General features: G+C 44.1%; 1 protein-coding gene and 1 non-coding gene across 2 annotated transcripts; both read left to right on the top strand.

Annotated features, from left to right (window-relative positions):
* Positions 1 to 11,740: 11,740 nt before the first annotated feature.
* On the top strand, positions 11,741 to 15,800 carry RPL37 (ribosomal protein L37). The gene is made up of 4 exons (XM_074166382.1): positions 11,741 to 11,799; positions 12,532 to 12,667; positions 12,979 to 13,063; positions 14,860 to 15,800. The coding sequence occupies exons 1-4, from the start codon at positions 11,797 to 11,799 to the stop codon at positions 14,927 to 14,929; spliced, it is 294 nt and encodes a 97-aa protein (XP_074022483.1). The 5' UTR covers positions 11,741 to 11,796; the 3' UTR covers positions 14,930 to 15,800.
* Positions 14,676 to 14,758, top strand: LOC141477681 (small nucleolar RNA SNORD72). Its single transcript, XR_012463719.1, has one exon. It is a non-coding gene; the product is annotated as a small nucleolar RNA SNORD72 (small nucleolar RNA).
* Positions 15,801 to 18,541: the final 2,741 nt, after the last annotated feature.

Here is an 18,541-nt window from a genome sequence, read left to right as displayed (position 1 = left end):
ATAATTACTGCTCTTTAGAGTTGGAGTCTGAACTTAGGACATAAAACATGGTGAACAAATTTAGCAGCTTGAAACTGCCCAAAACGGTAGTTACTATTCCGTTTTTTCCACATCTTTCCCTGCTTTCACTTCCAGTCCACACCATGTGTTCCTTCTGCACACCTGGTGCTGGCTTTGGTGCACTTCAGTCCTCTCTGTGAGCCAGTTTAATACATTACAACAACAGGAAATAAATCCAGCAAAATGATCTGGGTGTTTTTGTGCTGTTTGAATGAATTAGAACGTCTGGTGGGACAACATAGCTGGCAAGAGGGTAAAAACATACAGCCATGGAAGAGAGGGAGGGGAGAAAAGAGGTGGGAAGCGTGAAAGGAGTGAGGGCAGCAGGAGAGCCTTCTGCTTGCAGATGCAGCCAGCTGCTGCATCTGCTCAAGTGCCAGTGAACCACCACCTTGCACATATTCTTCTAGTTGCTGGTCATCCTAGATAGCATATATAGACCACCTCACTGCTCACGACTTCACAGGACTCTCCTGGACATCCAAATTCACCATCCTATCTAGTGATCAGTTGCCCAGATAGGCCTGATTTAGGTATTCATTGAAGTTGAATATTTATTTTTCTTTTCTACCATTACTGATACTTGCCTCCCTGAAACACCCCACTTTCAGGATGAAAAAACTGCAAAGGTTCAGATCCTCTGTCTTTGGAGATGACTGCAACCAAAGAATAGATAGTAAATATGAAGGCCATGCACCCTCCACAAGTTTGCCAATCACATTAAGCTGTGTGGCATGGTTGACAGGCTGGAGAAACCTAGACAGGTCTGAGAGGTGGGCCTGTGCCAACATCATGAAGTTCAACAAGGCCGAGTACAAGGTCCTGCACGTGGGTCGAGGCAAACCCAGGCACAAATACAGGCTGGGCAGAGAATGTCTGGAGACCAGCCCTGAGGAGAAGGATTTGGGGTTGTTGGTTCATGAGAAGCTCAATATGACCTGGCAACGTGTGCTCGCAGCCCAGAAAGTCAACTGCACCCTGGGATGCATCAAAAGAAACATGGCCAGCAGGTCAAGGGAGGCTGGAAAAGCTAGAAGCTTGTTAGAAAGCTAAAATGCTTCAAGCCACAAACTTTGAACAAAATTATTTCATCAAAATCCATCTGTCTGCCTCTGAAAATTTCCAAGTATCTTGAAATTGAAACGTAAAAAATGCTTTTCAGTAAGTGGAACAAAGATTTCTCTCCTATAGAGGAGAGTTAGGGAAGAAAACGAAGGCAAGACTTCAAAGAAACAGATCTTATTAGGATGTCTTTTTGAACTACATTATTTTTAGGACCATCTGAAATTCATTAAAATTTTGTCAGCTTACTCGAGAAATCAGTTAATTAACCCTAACTGCTACTGTGAAACTTTCTGGAGTGAGCTTTTGTAGATACCGTCCATCTGGAACCAAAGTTCAACAAATAAAGTAAGCTTTTGCAAACTTTCATAGAGACAATGCAGATGCAGAGCATTGTGCAGAAAGAGAAATGACACAGTGTTGACTTTCGCCCTCCCTAATTTTGGGCTGGCTCCACGTACAAAAACCATCAGACTGCAATAAATGAAAACCCATATCACTAATAGAAAAGGGCTGATATAGTTGCAGAGATTCACCTGAGCTCAAGGGAAATTTAGGTGTACTCAACATCTGTTACTTCTCTTACAACAAGCTTATAAGCCCTTAAAATTGGTGTGATGTCCTTTTTTGAGTTATTCTGGCTTCTGTCTGTACTTGCAGTTCAGTTCAAAGGAGCAGCACTGAAGCACAGGGTCAAAGCACTTCAGTAATACTTTTTTTATTTTTTTTTTGGTGTAGGTGAGTACATATCTCCCTCTGTGTCCATATTAATGTTTGTTATTTCCAGATATGAAACTCTCAGAAAGTTTCTGCCTATCAAACCATGCCATTACTGGTATGTACTAATTTTGATTAGTAGGGAAAAAGCAGATTTAAAGTTGTCTAAATTGGAAATGTTTTTATCTGGTAGTGGAGACCGTATCACTAAATATCATTGAAAGAATCTGCATTTCTGGAGATGGCACTTGTTCTTACATAGCCTGTAAACACATCCCATTCCGTACTTATTTGGATGAAATACCATCATGAGAGTGAGTAAAAGGATGGTGTTTCTAATATGGACAGAAGTTCTGTGGAACAATTAATAAGTAGGAAAAAGTATTCAGCTAACAGCAATGTCCAGACTTCTTAGAGCTAGTAAATGGCTTTGAAATTTTTATGAATGATCAAAAAAAGAGGTAAATACTGATGATTCCAAGGACAGAATGTAAACTATAAGGCTTGTGACAGCAAAAACCTCCTGTTTCCTCCTTTGTGTGGGCTCGTGGCAAGAGAGATACACACCTCTGCCCATTTTTTGGTGACCATATGTTGTGTCTTCCAAGGCAGAAATGAAGCCAGGGCAGGGAAATACTGCCATATACGAAATGCATCAGCATTTTGTACCTTGAGAAAGGCTGGTGTTCTGTTTTGACTGAAGTCAATAACAAACTTGTAAAACAGTTGAGAGACTCAGTAGAAAAAGTCAATTACCAATATTGTTGCTTCGAGGGTTACCACATTTTATTCTGCTGTTAAAATATAGTAAGACAGAATAAGTAAGCTTGGACTTGTCACAGTTTTGTGCCCTTTTTACAGTGCAACATTCCCTCAGGCATTCTTCCCTGCTCAAGCAGCCGCTCTTGAGGCTACATCTCTCCCTAACATATGTTCAAACACAACTGAAGAACATTTCTAATTTACAGCAATTAGTTAACAACCACTAACTAACATGATATACCAAATATAAATTGTCAAGTACTGGCATGTTCTCCACCATGAGTGTAAGTGCTGGCAAAGCTGAGTCTGTGCTGCTCCACCCAAAGGCAGCCGTTCAGAGGCAAAAAGGTGCTAAGGTGTAGCTCCCATCATAATAATGGGAGATAACTAACCGGATATTTTGGAAAACCTTTCTGCATATCTGCTGCCTTGGCAGACAGACCAGTAACATCATCTCCCTGTGTCCCTTCCAGCAGACTGGCTGCGCTGCATGTGCTAGTCCAATCCAGCTCTTGTGGGCACAGCATCGTGGGCTCCACGTTGTGATCAGACAAGAAAAAGTTAAAAAAATCTCCATTTCTTTTCTGTGTCCTCTTTGCACACAAAAATAAGGCCAGGCAATGTTTTGTCCTTTTTATTGAAGTGAAATAGCAGAGGGAAATTGTGCATGAAAGTTAGGGGAATTCCCTGATGGAGCCAGTATGCCTCAGTTCCAGTAAATGGAAAACTGAAAATGCCTGATACAGGAAAAACATGTTCCAGAATAAACAGAAGATAATGTTTGTAACTTCAGAGTTAAAAAGAGCTGACCCTTGTTAGCAAAGCATTTGTGCTTAGGGAAGGTTCTCAGCTGGTGAAAATAATAAAATGCAACAGTGATTTTGATGAGGGAAGGCAAACTTATTTTACCTGGGGAAACAGGCGTTACCTTCAATAAAAATAGAATTTGCTTTTGTCCTCCTCATTTCATTGCGAAGCCTTTTTTTCTTACAGTTGGTGTCTCACATCTGAATACTTAAGGCAAATCCCACAATTCTGTTCAGGGTAGAGTGCCATAGAAGTGATGGGTTTTTCTACTTTAAAGCGAGCTTATATTTTTATTTCTAGAGAAGTGACCAGGGAAACCAGTTGTTTGTGATAGGCCCAGAGCAAGAGAAATGTAAATTCTTTAGGATGCCTGAAGTGAGATGTGAGATAAAGTAAATAAATAACAAATAATATATTAGGCTTATTTTACTGTTTTCAGATTAAACATGAGTACCCCAGTTTTCTCCAATGCTTTCTTCTCTGACCTTCCACTTTACTGCATATACATGTATTTTTTCCCCTGAATGTTAGACCTAAAGTAAAACTTGAAATGTTTGAACAGTAAATATTTGTGAGAAGTAAATACGTATTACTGAAAGAAAAAATCAGACACCTTATGTCTACCTAATGCACATTTTGTGCATATCTTTGTATTTATTCACACACTCAGACACTTCTAATTATAACATACAAGAAAAATTTGAAAACGCACTGTGCTATGTACATGCTATACCAGTACTTTTAACACTAACAGGCGCCAAACCTGGATGGGACTTGTAAAACTGAGTTACCTGCTTACCTTTGGAGACAGAAGGCGCTGTTAAGACATGCATGTGCGTTTCTCCAGCTACCCAGAAGTCTTCTGGGAGGAGAATAACATCAAGTCATGTTCTAAGGAATGGCTGGTGAGAAATAAAATTATTCACATACTTTTAATAAAGATAAAATCATTTACATATGCACTTGAAGCACAGCTGAGTAACACATGGAGGGAATGCGATGGTGGTTATACCTAGGCAAGTGTGGAATTCCCCATAAAAAGTGAGAAAATTGAGAAAGTAAGATAGCCAACTGCTTGAATCTATCTTTAAATTTAAGATGGCTTCCCTTCCTGAGCTTCTGGCAAAAACTTTTACTTCAGTATTTCTGCAGGAAAGGTGGATTTTTTCCAACCAGTTGAAATTATATTTAATTTCCAAAGAGTATTCCCATGTACTATTCATACCAGAGCATCTGGAGGTATAAAAGAATTGACGTTGTTAGTTATGTTTAGACACTCAGCTTCCAAGTTAGCAAACTTCAGCCAGAGTGTCTGGGCTTTGATCTAGGCCGTGTCTGGCTATGAATCAGGCAAGTTTTGGTAATTGTTTTAGTAAAAATAAAGAAATAAAACATTGCTAGTACCGCTAAGTGTGTACCATCCCTGTGTACGTGCCTGCACAGAGATATCACTGATGTCATCTGCCTGGACTTGTCAAAGCATTTGACACTGTCCCACACGACACCCTTGTTTCTAAATTGGAAAGACATGGATTGATAGATGTAACACTCGGTAGATAAGGAATTGGCTGGATGGTCGCACCCAAAAAGTTGTGGTCAATGGCTTGATGTCCAAATGGAAACCAGTGATGAGTGGTGTTCCTCAGGGGTCAGTACTGGGACTGGTGCCATTTAACATCTTTGTCGGCAACATGGACAGTGGGATTGAGGTCACCCTCAGCCAGTTTGCCAATGACACCAAGCTGTGTGGCACGGTCAACATGCTGGAGAGAAGGGATGCCATCCAGAGGGACCTGGACAGGCTGGAGAGCTGGGCCTGTGTGAACTTCATGAAGTTCAGCCAAGCCAAATGCAAGGTCCTGCACCTGGGTCACAGCAATCCCAGGCACAAATACAAGCTGGAAGGAGAATGCATTGAGACCAGCCGTGAGGACAGGGACTTGGGGGTGTTGGTGGACAAGAAGCTCAACATGAGCCAGCAATGTGCGCTTGCAGCACCCTGGGCTGCATCAAAAGAAGCATGGCCAGCAGGCTGAGGGAGGTGATTCTGCCCCTCTACTCTGGTCTGGTGGGACCCCACCTGAGTACTGCGTCCAGCTCTGGAGTCCTCAGCACAGGAAGGGGCTGGAGCACCTCTCCTATGAGGACAGGCTGAGAGAGTTGGGGTTGTTGAGCCTGGAGAAGAGAAGGCTCCAGGGAGAACTTGTAGCGGCCTTCCAGTACCTAAAGGGGGCCTTATGGGAGAGACAGGGAGGGACTCTTTATGCGGGAGTGTAGTGACAGCACAAGTCATAACGGTTTTAAACTGAAAGAGGGGAGATTTCTACTAGAGATATATATTTATATATCTCCATAGATATATATGGAATATATATATTCCATAGATATATATAGAAGAAATTCTTTATTGTGAGGGTGGTGAGGCACTGAAACAGTTTGCCCAGAGAAGCTGTGGATGCCCCATCCCTGGAGGTGTTCAAGGATAGGCTGGATGGGGCTTGGAGCAACCTGGTCTAGCAGAAGGTGTCTCTGTCCATGGCAGGGGGGGTTGAACTCGATGACCTTTAAGGACCCTTCCAACCCAACCCATTCTATGATTCTATGATTTTATATACATATATATATGCATATACGACTAGGTGACATTTGCTTTTCTTTCATTCAATAATAATCTTTTGGGTTTAACGTGCTTTAGAACAAGCAAGTCATAGAGCTACATTACCCTGGGGAACAACAGATGTTTAAAATGCAGGCCTGTCAGCGTAAGGCGAGTTTGTACCATTTATTTAGCCAACCACTAAAATGGGAAAAGTAGCTAACATTTAAACTCAGAATTCGTGAAGATCTGACCTTTTTGCCCAAGCATAAAGTTGGTCAAATGTGTTTGTCTAAGAACATGACAGCCAGGGAGATGGGAGATGCAGTTATGTCTTAATACTTAGAGGCCTTTTATAAAGTCACATAAATATGGCTGGGAGGAACCTCAGAAGATCATCCAGCCTATTTGACTTTCCACTACAAAATTTGCTACACCTAAGCCACTTCAGAGAAACATTTGCCCACTCTCTTCTCAAAAAGTCCAGAACCATCTGAAGGAAACTAAGTGCTTTGCTCTGGACTGATACAAAAATGTTCTTAATGACTAACTAAAATATTTTCTGCTGCAGTGTAAAGGGAACATGGTTAGAAGCTGGACCTTTCCACCTGCAATGTTATGCAAACTACAATTCCAGACTCTGGTGGCCCAAATGCTTTTTGTGCATCTTCAGTGAAAATTTTTTTCTATGTGCATGTGTGTACATAACTGTGCATGAATAAGGCAATAAAGGTTTAAGACAACAGTATCAAACAAAACAAGATTACTACAGGTTGTTTTTTATCAAAATAGTATCAGAAAGACAAGAATATTTAGTTGCTATTCAACTGAGAAGAATCACAGAATCACAGAATCACCTAGGTTGGAAGGGACCTTTTAAGATCATCTAGTCCAACCGATTAAACAAACAAACAAACAAAAAAAAAAAACACAAAAAAAAAAAGAAAACAAACCACTAACCACCAAACCCAACAAAAAAAAACAAACAAAAAAACACACACAAAACCCCACCCAACACTAATCCATATCCCTGAGCACCATGTCAACTCCTCTCTTGAATACCTCCAGGGATGGTGCCTCAACCACTTTCCTGGGCAGCCCATTCCAATGTCTGACAACCCTTTCAGTAAAGAAATATTTCCTAATATCTAACCTGAACCTCCCCTGGCGTAACTTGAAGCCATTGCCCCTTGTCCTATCATCTGTAACTTGGGAGAAGAGACCGACCCCCGCCTCTCTACAGCCTCCTTTCAGGTACTTGTAGAAAATGGCCCTCACCTTGTAAAGGAACTTGTAGCTTTCTCCTGTGCACCACTTCTGGTGCGCAGCCCATATTGCCATGAAACCACCTCTGCAAGCTTGAGGCCAGCAGTGAAATCCCCTCTGACAGTCTCTGTTGCTTTGGTGCAACAATGCACTATAACCCTGTAATGTATCTAAGTATAAGCATTTAAAAACAAACAAACAAAAAACCTAAGGAAATTTTAAAACTCTGAACCATGCTGTTGCATTCTGTAACGGGTGTGCCCCAGGTTTGTAGCTACCTCTGCTGTACAGAACCTATTCATGCCATCATAAATAGAAAGGATGACTGACTATGAAGAATTCTAATTCAGTATTGCGAAAAACACTTGGAGACTTTCTTTAGAGAAAGTTTGAAGAATTGATTTTTATTATTAAACTCTGGCATTGATTTCAGTGTGCTACATGTGAGGTCATAGTTAGTGCTGGTTTTTATGGAAGAGTCTGAATGCATGGAAAGAGTATGTAGTTGTGATAAAGGGGCTCTTCCTTTCCTACCCAGTACTGTCTATATGAAGCAACAGTATCAGATGTATTTTATACATTGTATAAGCTTTGTTATAAAAGAGTTTTTATTATTTTTAATCATTTCCACTATATTTTAACAAGAAATTTTGTAACTTAGTGACACCTGTTTAATTTTCTTCCACCCATCTTCATTTTAAACAAATAGAAAGCCTTTTGTATTATAATCATTAGTTTCTTAGCAGCATGCAACAGCCTTTTTCATAAGCATTGCTGTTTGTCATACTTTCTATTATTGTCATAGAGATTTAAGAACTGTATGGATAATATGGTTTTCAATTTATTAACCTAATTTACTGTTACTGTTTAGAGAGTTTTTACCGAGTTGTTTAGGAGAAAAATTTTAGTTGAACTATACTGTCATCTTGTGGTGACCAGTGTTTCTGGTTCAAATTCACACATGGAAGTTTTCTTTTCCAACAGAAGAATCTGGGTACTATACAACTAAAGTTATGTTTCTTGTGGCTGCTTGGTAAAAGACATTCTGTGTAGTTTCTTCCCCACTAATTCCAACCGAGGTGTCTACCTCTGCAAATCAAGACAATATCCAGAAACAAAGGCATCCAAACTGATCCTCATGAAAAGGTTGTCCTTTAATTCCTCAGTTCTGCAGCCTTCCTGAGACATTGTTACCTAGGTCAAAGTGATCAATATTCAAGAGGGTACTGAAAGGTGTTCCTTTGACCTAAAAGATCACATTTAGAAATAAATCTTGTCCGCACATCTGAAGATAATTGGTATCAAGCGCTAGTTAGCTTCTATCCTTTCCTATCCCTTGAAGTCACTCCAACTTGTGCAAAGGGCACCACACATGCACAAGTGATGCCATATGATGACATTATACAGAAATCGTTTGAGTATCAGTCTTGCATCTGCCACACACAAGTTGTTCCAGCAGTGTTCAAGTTTTGTAGAAGCAGTACAACTACTCTTTATTTTTTTGAGCAAATCACACCAGGGTCACATCAGGGACTGTATGGCTGTACTGCACCCTGGTGACAGTGTGACGTAGTAGCATGACACCAAACCTGTGCAAAATAAATGCCACTGAGGTTATTTGGTGCTCATACCCACCGCCTTCTCTACTGCCTAGCCAGCCCATTTTATTCTCCCTGTCCCTGAGCTGTACTTACTTGTAAGGCTGTTCTGATTCAGCTGTGGGAAGGACTGGGATCTTCTCTTCCCCAGCAAAGTGCCAGAGCAGAACAAGGAGGTCAGGAAGGTCCATGGGCCTTTGGTGGGATCAGCTGGAGGAATAGGGGCTTGTACCTCAGAGGGATGGAAGAAAAAATGGATGGGCATATCCAGTGTTGCATTTTGCTTCAGTTTTTCAATCCCAGTCAGACTGGACAGGCTGCAGAACATGGTGCTAGAAAGGCACCCGCCTCCACGGTATTCAGTAAACCCTCATCTAGATGCTTAATAGGATCTGTGTTTGCTGGCGCGACAGAGTTTCTCCTGTCACTGGACCTGGCTGGACCAAAAGTACTGTGTAAATGTGGCAGTGGGACACCGGCTGCAGTGACAGACTGCTGTTCCCTACAGCAAAAAGGCAACCTTGAAATGCAGACACGTCACCTTCTAAATTTTGTACTACTTCCTATCCATAAAAGAAGGGTGAGTTAGCCAGCGCAGAGTTTAGGCTGGTGCCATTCAGCAGCTGCCAGTACATGAGTCTGTGGGTTTTGAGCAGGATGGTTCACTATGTGATGGTGGACTCTGTCCTCATCTGCAACCTGTAGAGGGGCTATGAGCTTCTGGGATGGTACTGGGTCAGCCACAGCTCTGCCTGTTCTCTACCCTAAAAGTATCCAATGTTCCCAAGTACTAAAGATAACTGCATGACAATACCAAAACCCTTTCTTTCCTAACAGGTTTGAAGACATGTAAATGAACAAGATTATTTTTATCCCATAAAGGACAAGAATAATTCCTCTGGCAGCATACCCTCACAGGCAGCCAAACCAATATACTTCCTTTGGAGGCTGTTGCCATGGCATCTGTCCAATGTCTTCAGAGCATCTTCCAGACTTCTGAGATCTAATGAGAAAAGAAAAGGAGAGGAGGCACTAGTTAAAAGACAGACAGCAAGGGTGCTGGGAGAAATGTGACTCCAGTCCAGCCTAGAGGATGTATTCATACTGTTTCAGTTAATTGGGATGAGCTTTTTTCTGTATGGCATTTCATCCATAGGACACTGAATTTTCTCTTTTGATTTTTGGTAAGGAAGACAAAATTGCTATTAAAATATTTTCTTTAGGTCAGTCAGGGCAAAATTCATTTTACCTAACTTCAGCCATCTATGTGCCTAGCCTAAGGGGGCTGTCTAGGCTTCTGTTAGAATTAATGGAAGGAGAAGGGTTTCTCCCAAGGACAATTTTTCCAGCTTACCTTAGACACCTAATTTAAGACGGGATGATTTACTCTTTGGAACCATTTATCTCTCTCCTTTAACAACAGCAGGAGCATAGGTGGACTAAATGTCTGGATTTTCAGGTGAGGTAAAATGAATACGAGCAAAGACCTCTGCCTCAGGTGTTATTCTGGTGATAGAAATTGCCAGTCAGAATGAAAGAGCTGAGTGAACAGCCTGGGCCACACCTTTGTGTGCCAGGAAACAATACAGCTGAAGTCAAAACAGCTTTTCGCACCATCCCTCAACCTTAGCAGAGGTCAAAAGCCCCCCAGCATGCAAATTAGAATTCAGCAAGAGGCCACGCTCATTAAACAAGTGAGGATAAATTAACAGTGAGACAACTCTACAAGGCTGGTTTGTCCTGGAGTGAAAATGCAGCAGTTGGACAGAGCTTCCCTGCTTTGGGGATTGTGCCAGGGGATGATGTCTGTTTCTGGACAACAAGCTCCTTGTCACAGGGGTTCAACAGTCCACACGCGCATTGGAGGGGGAGTAGTGTGGGGAGGGAGTTTCCTCCCAGTTTTCTGGCTTGTGGCAGGCCCAAACAGCTTGTACTTTGGAATAACTGCACTTTTAGTCAGCAAACCAGAAGCAGGACATCCAGCCTGCCAGATAAACACATACTTTTATGAAGAGCTGTTAGACAAGGTTATATAATTCTACAATCAGGGCTAAAGAGGATTTATCATCAATTTCTGACCTCATTTGAGACGATGTTGAACTGGTGTTGTGTTGAACTGGTGAAAAGATAAACACAAATTTCTTCAATTTGTCTCTTCACGTTATTTCCTGAATAGAAGAGCTGAATTAGCTCTTCTGTGATAAAACTGGGTATAAATGTGAATCTACGGAAGATGGCTGGTAGGCTGGCACATGAGAATTTCAACGGTACATCTGAATAAAACCCGATTTGGGGTTAATGATGTCCATTGCTATGCTTTCAACCGCCACGTGCTGTAGGGGGGGCGGGGGGGGACGACACGGACGGGCAGAGTGTGCAAGAGGGGCAGCCTGTTTTTTAAGGCCGCTCACTTTGAAAGTATGCATGACGGCCAAGAGTACCCTGCCCCTGAACTTCACTCATTGAAATAGTTTCCAGTGAAGGTGTAAACAGGGCCAGGAACTGTCTCTGCAGCCTGCAGGCGAGCTGCGGGCACCTCTGGAGAGCAGCACGGCCGCTACAGAAGCGGCGCTACAGTCAATAATGGCGGGCCATTTGCCAGGCGGAGACATGTTGACCCACAGCCGCACCTCGGCCTAGGGCACACCGCGACACCCCACCCACCGCCTCTGGGCCGGTGCCACCGGCGACAACCCGCCTTTCAGGCGGGGCCCAGGCCCCTGAGGGTCTCACCGAGGGGTGCGGTCTGTCCCAGCCGGCCGGGCCCGGCGACGAGTGGCCACCAAACGGCGGCACTGCCTGCCAAGGCCAGGTGCAGGCAGGGGGCGGGCGGGGCCGGAAGCGGCTGTGGCGCCCCCGGAAGCACTCTCCCGAGCATAGCGGAAGTGGGGCGGAGCTCGGCCTCTTTGGTGCTGGCGGCCGGGCAAGATGGTGAGCGTTTGTGCGCGGGCGCGCGGGATCCGCCGCCATCCGTCGCCGCGCCGGGCCCCGTCGGGCCGCAGGCCCCGCCTGGGGTGCGGGGCGGCCCCGCGCTGTGCTGCGGCCGAGCTCGGCGGCGGGAGGGCGCAGCGGGGCGGCCGCTGAGGGGCCGGGGCCTTGAGGGCCTGGCGGCGGCGGGAGCCGCTGCAGGCCCGGGCGGGGGGAGCGGAGTTTCTCATCCCGGGCGGGGAGGCCGCGCTGAGGTGAAGGGCTGTGCTGCCGCCTGAGCTGCTCCGGCGGCTCCTCTGGGGTTCCCTTCATGCTTGGGCCGGGGCTCCTCCTGTGGCCGAGGCAGCCGTGCGGATCGCGTAGCAAGAGGGGTTTCGGTCGGCAGAGTCGGCTGTGGCGAGTGCGGGGTTGGTCTGCGTGAGGGAAATAGCCTTCAGGAGAGAGCAGTTCGCGGTTACCGGTGGTGAGTGCGGGGGAGAGGAACAGGGAGCTGGAGATAAGCGCGCCATGGCTTCGCGGGGCGGCTGTTGAGTGTGCTGTGAGGGCATTCCATAAGGAAGTGATCTGTAGAAATGGAGGCTCCCTGTAGGTGCACCGCGGTGTTTCAGTCTGCCTCTGACGTGTTTATTTGACTTAAAGGATTTGTGTATTTTAGAGGAGGTTGTTTTCTTTAGTTATGTGACGTGCAAGCGCTAGTGGCATTTCCGACGCGCTGTGTCTTGAAATGCTTTTCAGACGAAGGGAACATCGTCATTCGGTAAGCGGCGAAATAAGACGCACACCTTATGTCGTCGGTGTGGGTCCAAGGCGTACCATCTGCAGAAGTCTACTTGTGGGAAATGTGGTTACCCTGCTAAGCGTAAGAGAAAGTGTAAGTAACGCACTCGCAACTGACTTGAGTTTAAAAAACCTGTGTTTCTTTGTTTTCAGTAGTATGGCGCTTTTTTTTTTCCAGTCAAGGAAGAATACTGTGTTGCCTTGCAGTGTTTGTGGAGCTTTTTTCAAATTAATGCTGATTTAACTGTATTTTAGCTAATATGCAGTATTACTACATAGCAATTGATTTAATTTATAATTATTTTGGGTTTTTGCTACTGTCAGATTGAATAATTTTGCTATATAAATGTAATATGCAACTTGATTATTTGGTGCAGATGAGTAACAGTGACCTGTATGTTTTAGATAACTGGAGTGCAAAGGCTAAAAGACGCAACACCACTGGTACTGGTCGCATGAGGCACCTGAAGAAGGTCTACCGCCGATTCAGGTATAACATCTTATTACAAGCTTGTGTGGTGTGGAATCCTGCATAGCTATCACTTAATTATAAAATTCATCATTCAAAGTTACTATTTTTATTTATATCATAGAATGGTTTGGGTTGGAAGGGACCTTTAAAGGACCATCAAGTTCCAACCCCCCTGCCATGGGCAGGGTCACCTCCCACTAGACCAGGTTGCTCAAAGCCCCATCTAGCCTGGCCTTGAACACTTCCAGGTATGGGGCATCCACAGCTTCTCTCGGGAACCCCTTACAGTGTTTCACCATCCTCACAGTAAAGAATTTCTTCCTAATATCCAATCCAAATATCAGTTTAAAAATTTCAGTTTCAAACCATTATCCATTGTCCTAGCACTACACTCGCTGGTAGAGTCCCTCCCCATCTCTCCTGTAGACCTGGTTTAGGTACTGGAAAGCAGCTGCAGGGTCTCCCTGGAGCCTTCTCCAGGCTGAACAACCCCAAGTCTCTCAGCCTGTCCTCATAGGAGAGTTGCTCCAGCCCTCTGATCATCTTTGTGTCCCTCCGCTGGTCCCCTTCCAACAGGTCCATGTCCTTCTTATATTGGGGACTCCAGAGCTGGATGCAGTACTTGAGGTGGGGTCCCACCAGAGTGGGGTCGAATCACCTGCCTCGAGCTGCTGGCCATGCTTCTTTTCATGCAGCCCAGTACACTTAGTGCACTTAAGTGTATGCATATAATATATAATGAAATAAATTATGCCTTACACAATTGGTTGCATATTCCTTTGAGGATAAAAAAAACTCGCTCGCTGTTAAAACATAGGGTGTATAACAAGCTCTGACGTTTCTATTAAGTGTAGATAGTACAGACCACAGAGGTTATTGTAATAAAATGCCCACACAAAAAGTTCAGGAGCGGAATAACTTCAGTAGTCAATCTCTTACTTGGGAGTTAGTTAACAGTGGGTAGCTATAACATCAGGTTCTGAGTTACAAGTTTCTGAAACTTGTTGCAGAGCTTTGAGTTGCGCTTACGAGGTAATGGTGGGGATATTGTACTGTTAAACTCAATAAGAATATCTTTTGTACAACCTCCATGTTCCAAAATTGAGCTTTTTAGGCTTCTGGCCTAATAAGCAAGAAAGTTGGATGAAAAATACTAAGTAATTCAAGAGTCTTGTAAAAATGTAGTTTGGATTTAATAGTGAGAAGTAGGAGTCTGTTAGGTCCCAGACCTGGCTGTAGTTGAGGGATCCATTCATCTGTTCCAGTGAGCACAGTCTTTCCCAGCAGCATCTGGAAAATACCTTGCAGTGTGCAGCTGTAGCCTGTTTTCCACTGGGTGTTGCTGAAGCAGAAATGTAATATCCAGAATTGAGGTTGGGGTGACTCTTCTCATGTCATACCTGTCATAGTGTCTGGCTGGAGGCATAGAGGGTTTATGTTAGAAATCAACTTGCACTTCCAAAATGAAATCTCTTGCTGAGTTGCTTAGTAGGAACATAAAATACGGCATGCCTTCTGCATCAAGATACAGCACACCTGCTGTGTTCACTCAGTTACTGAGATCTTCCTGTTTGAAGGAAACAAATTTACTTCTGCAGAAGAGAGCGAAAACCATACTGCTTATTCCAAACACTTACTAGTAAGATGTTTCTTACAAAAAGTTTCTGAACGTATGAACTCCATAGTGATTTCAGTGCATTGCTGAGATAAGCTGAAAAAAGATGGTAAGCTTGATCTAAAACATTACTTGTCAGAAAATAAACTGTAGCAGGAATCGTACTTTTAGAAAGTGGTAACCATATTTCTGCTTGTAGGAATGGATTCCGTGAGGGAACTACACCGAAGCCCAAGAGAGCAGCTGTTGCGGCCTCCAGTTCATCGTAAAGACTCATCTATTTGTTAAAATAAAGGGTCTTATACAGAAATCTGTCAGCTTTTATATATGTTTCAATTCCGTGAAATGCAGGATTCCTGAAAATACATATATTTACACAGTTTCTTGATGGTATGCATTGAAGCGATTCATTAAAACAATCCTTTATTTGACTTTTTGTTTTATACCAGCTCTGCCTTGAAAAGGACTGTTAATCTCTGTGCTGAACTTAAAAAGAGGCTTGTAAGTGTTACTCAGAAGAACTCAGCTAGAAGAGCAATGGAATATTGGTGCTGTGCGCTTGCCCTGCTTGCCTCCGAGTTTCGTTGTGCCCTAGCATGGAGACTTGGAATTTATCTCAAAGACAGTAACTGTGATAATGGCTCTACATGCTGCTCTGGGAGGCAATAGAGAGGAGTTTCCAGTCTCAGCCATTTTTCACTGCTCTGTGGCTCTGAAAGGCTTGCAAATGTATTGCTTATTCAGTGGGTCATTGCTTCTGGGGCAAAAAGAAACTCCCATGTCTGGAGCATGCATACTGCCAGACACAGAGCGTTCGGAGATCTGCTGTAGGTGGGACAGAGGTTGTGCAAATGGTCTGGGGAGGTTGACGTAGGAAGCTGATGCTACCTCTTGGCTCCTCAGCATGAATTATGTGCCTGAAAAATGAGCATTTGTATAGTACGCAACATATCAAGGTAGCTGATGGAAACTTGCAGTAGCTTTCAGTAACTTCATTTCAGGGGGAATTTTACGTACAGCAAGAATGAATTTTACGGACGAGAAATTTGACAGCCACTGCATTTTCAAAGTTCTTGGTAAGGAGTAGGAAATCAGTTAATTTGGGTTTATGTTAGACCTATTAAAAAAAACAACTTGGGTAGCTCATGTGTCAGTCATAGTAGTCATAGTTGGACTAAAAGCTTTACTGGATATGGATTCTGAAGCACTGCAGTTCTTCTAGTGTTTTCTTAAACGTTGAAAGCTGCACTACCACAGTGGTTTTTCAGTATATAAATCATCCTGAGATCTTGTTACAAGCATCTTAACTTGAGAGTTACCAGTTAGAATTGAACCTCCACAGTGTTCGCTGGCAGTTTAGATCAGCCCCTCTATAGAACTGCTGCAGTACATGGTCTGTAACATGTTTGAATTTTGCATCCTTCAGACTGATACATAGGGCACAGTTAGATGTTATGGCCTAAATTACATCAGAAACTGTTCCATTTCATACTATTCAGTGTAGCAAGCCTCCACTTTTTGTACAAAAGTGTATCAGGTGAAGGCTTGTCAAAGGCAGAGAGGTGTTTGGGTGACTGCGGTGGCATGTCCAGCTCTGAAAGTGCAATGGCGTGCCAGAGTATAAACAGAAAAAGAGAGTTGTCAGCTGGAATTGAGGGTCAGAGCTGTTTTTCACTCTCAAACTTGTAAGCAGGAATTCTGCTTATTGTCGTGGAGCAGTGCTTTTAGTACTATGAATCTGTTGGCTCATATTGAAAGGATGACAAGTGTGGCGGTGTGCTCTCCCTGTTTTTCCCCCTGTTCTTCCCCTCCCTGGCTCCTGCTCGGGCCATGGCCGGTCATGGCCATCACAACATCAGTTGCGGTGAGTTGCACCTGGACTTTGGGGGATGGCTGGCAACGCAGCCAAAACACTGCCTAGAGTGGGGACCTAGATATTTTGTTCCCATGAGAATATGACTATAGGTCAATTATCTTACGCTATAAATAGCGAACAGCCCAAGAGCCCTTTGAGCTCTCCTGTATGGTGGCGGGCTGCAGGCCAGGATCTCCCCTTTTGTGAGGACGCTCGCTTAAGGTTCTACTCCTTGAGGTTGAAAGATTCCTTGCCGTGACAGATTCTCGGTAAGTGACTAATAGCATGCTAAACTTTGAAATCTTAGCAAAGTAATGTAAAGGATTGATTGCGCATATGTAATCCTTTAGATGTAAACCGTTGACCAAGTCTGGGACTAGGATTGGATCCAGCTGCACCTGGACTCCTCTCTGAGAAGGAGTTTAGACAGCAAGGGGGTCCTTTCTGAACCTCATGACTGAACGGGAGGGGTCTCCCTGACAGCTTGTCTGACCCTGTCCTCTATGCAGTAAATAATAGAGTGTACCTTGCCATCGAATCTCGTAAAACTATCGCATTAACTACTGGTTTTGTTAAATCACTGTTAAATCTGAGCAGGAGCTGGGGGGAGAGGGGAGGAGGAAGAGGGGCAAAACCGGGGAGAGCACACCACCACGGGGGTATTTCGTGAAGTAAACAGGTTAATGAACATTCTAAGGCATCAGTCCTCAGTATAGGTTATGGGCAAGTTGGCAAAAATCCGAAATCTGAATCATGAGGAAAAAAGTCTTATTTCTTGACTAATGGGGAGATCAAAGTTCTAGTGCTTTCCAGAGAGCATTGCTTTCTTAGCATTGTTACCTCTAGCAATGGTGCCAGCAAGCTGAGGAGACTATGCCTTCTACCCTCAAGCAGATCAACATTCCTGTCCAACTGGGTGTCACTTGCAGACTTGCTGACGGTGCACTCGATCCCCTTGTCCAGATCACTGATGAAGAAGTTAAACAGAACTGGCCCCAATAACCAAGCCCTGGGGAACACCACTTGTGACTGGCTGCCAACTGGATTTAACTCCATTCACCACCACCCTCTGGGCCTGGCCCTCCAGTCAGTTTTTTGCTCTGCGATGAGTACACCCGTCCAAGCCATGAGCAGCTGGTTTCTCCAGGAGAATGCTGTGGGAAATGGTGTCAAAGGCTTTACTAAAGTCCAGGTAGACAACATCCACAGCGTTTCCCTCATCCACTAGGTGGTTTACCTTGTCATAGAAGGAGATGAGGTTAGTCAAGCAGGACCTGCCTTTCATAAACCCATGCTGGCTGGGCCTGATCACCTGCTTGTCCTGTATGGGCCATGTGATGGCACTCAAGATGATCTGCTCCATATTCTTCCCCAGCACTGAGGTCAGACTGACAGGCCTGTAGTTCCCTGAATTCTCCTTCTGGCCCTTCTTGTAGATGGGCATCACATTTGCAGCGTGGTTCTTTGTTGCTGAGGCCAAACGAAAACACCCACCTTTTTTACTACTGCATAATGAAAGTCAATGCCTATATGTGGCAGGAGCCGTATTTTCCCTTAGAAGGTATTCAGAAATGCTGGAATCGGGATTCTCTCTGTAACGTGAGAATTTCAGCAGCCTGCAATCGCAGCAGGAACTATATTTCTTCTTGTAATTTCCACTTGCTGACAAATCCAACACGCACCTGTAGTAAGGAGATTCTTGCTTGGTGAATCCAAACTGTCACTTGACACTCATGGGCTTGGCATGCTTATATAGAGAAAGCCCAGAAAACCTTTGCCATATGTGGTGGGTTGACCCTGGCTGGACCAGGTAGGCCTGGTGCCCACCAAGGCCACTCTGTCACTCCCTCAGAAATAACCGTCGCAGACAAAAGCAGACTTGACTCAGAAAAATTAATTTAATTTGCTGCCAATCAAATCAGAGCAGGGTAATGAAAAATAAAACCGAATCTTAAAATACCTTCCCCCACCTCTTCCTTCCACCTGGGTTTAACTTTACTGCCCATTTCTTTACCTCCCCCACCTC

This window comes from Numenius arquata, chromosome Z, assembly GCF_964106895.1.
Source record: "Numenius arquata chromosome Z, bNumArq3.hap1.1, whole genome shotgun sequence".
Lineage (NCBI taxonomy): Eukaryota > Metazoa > Chordata > Aves > Charadriiformes > Scolopacidae > Numenius > Numenius arquata.
The sequence above is the reverse complement of the archived record's forward strand: the minus strand, read 5'-3'. Positions and strand labels throughout refer to the sequence as shown.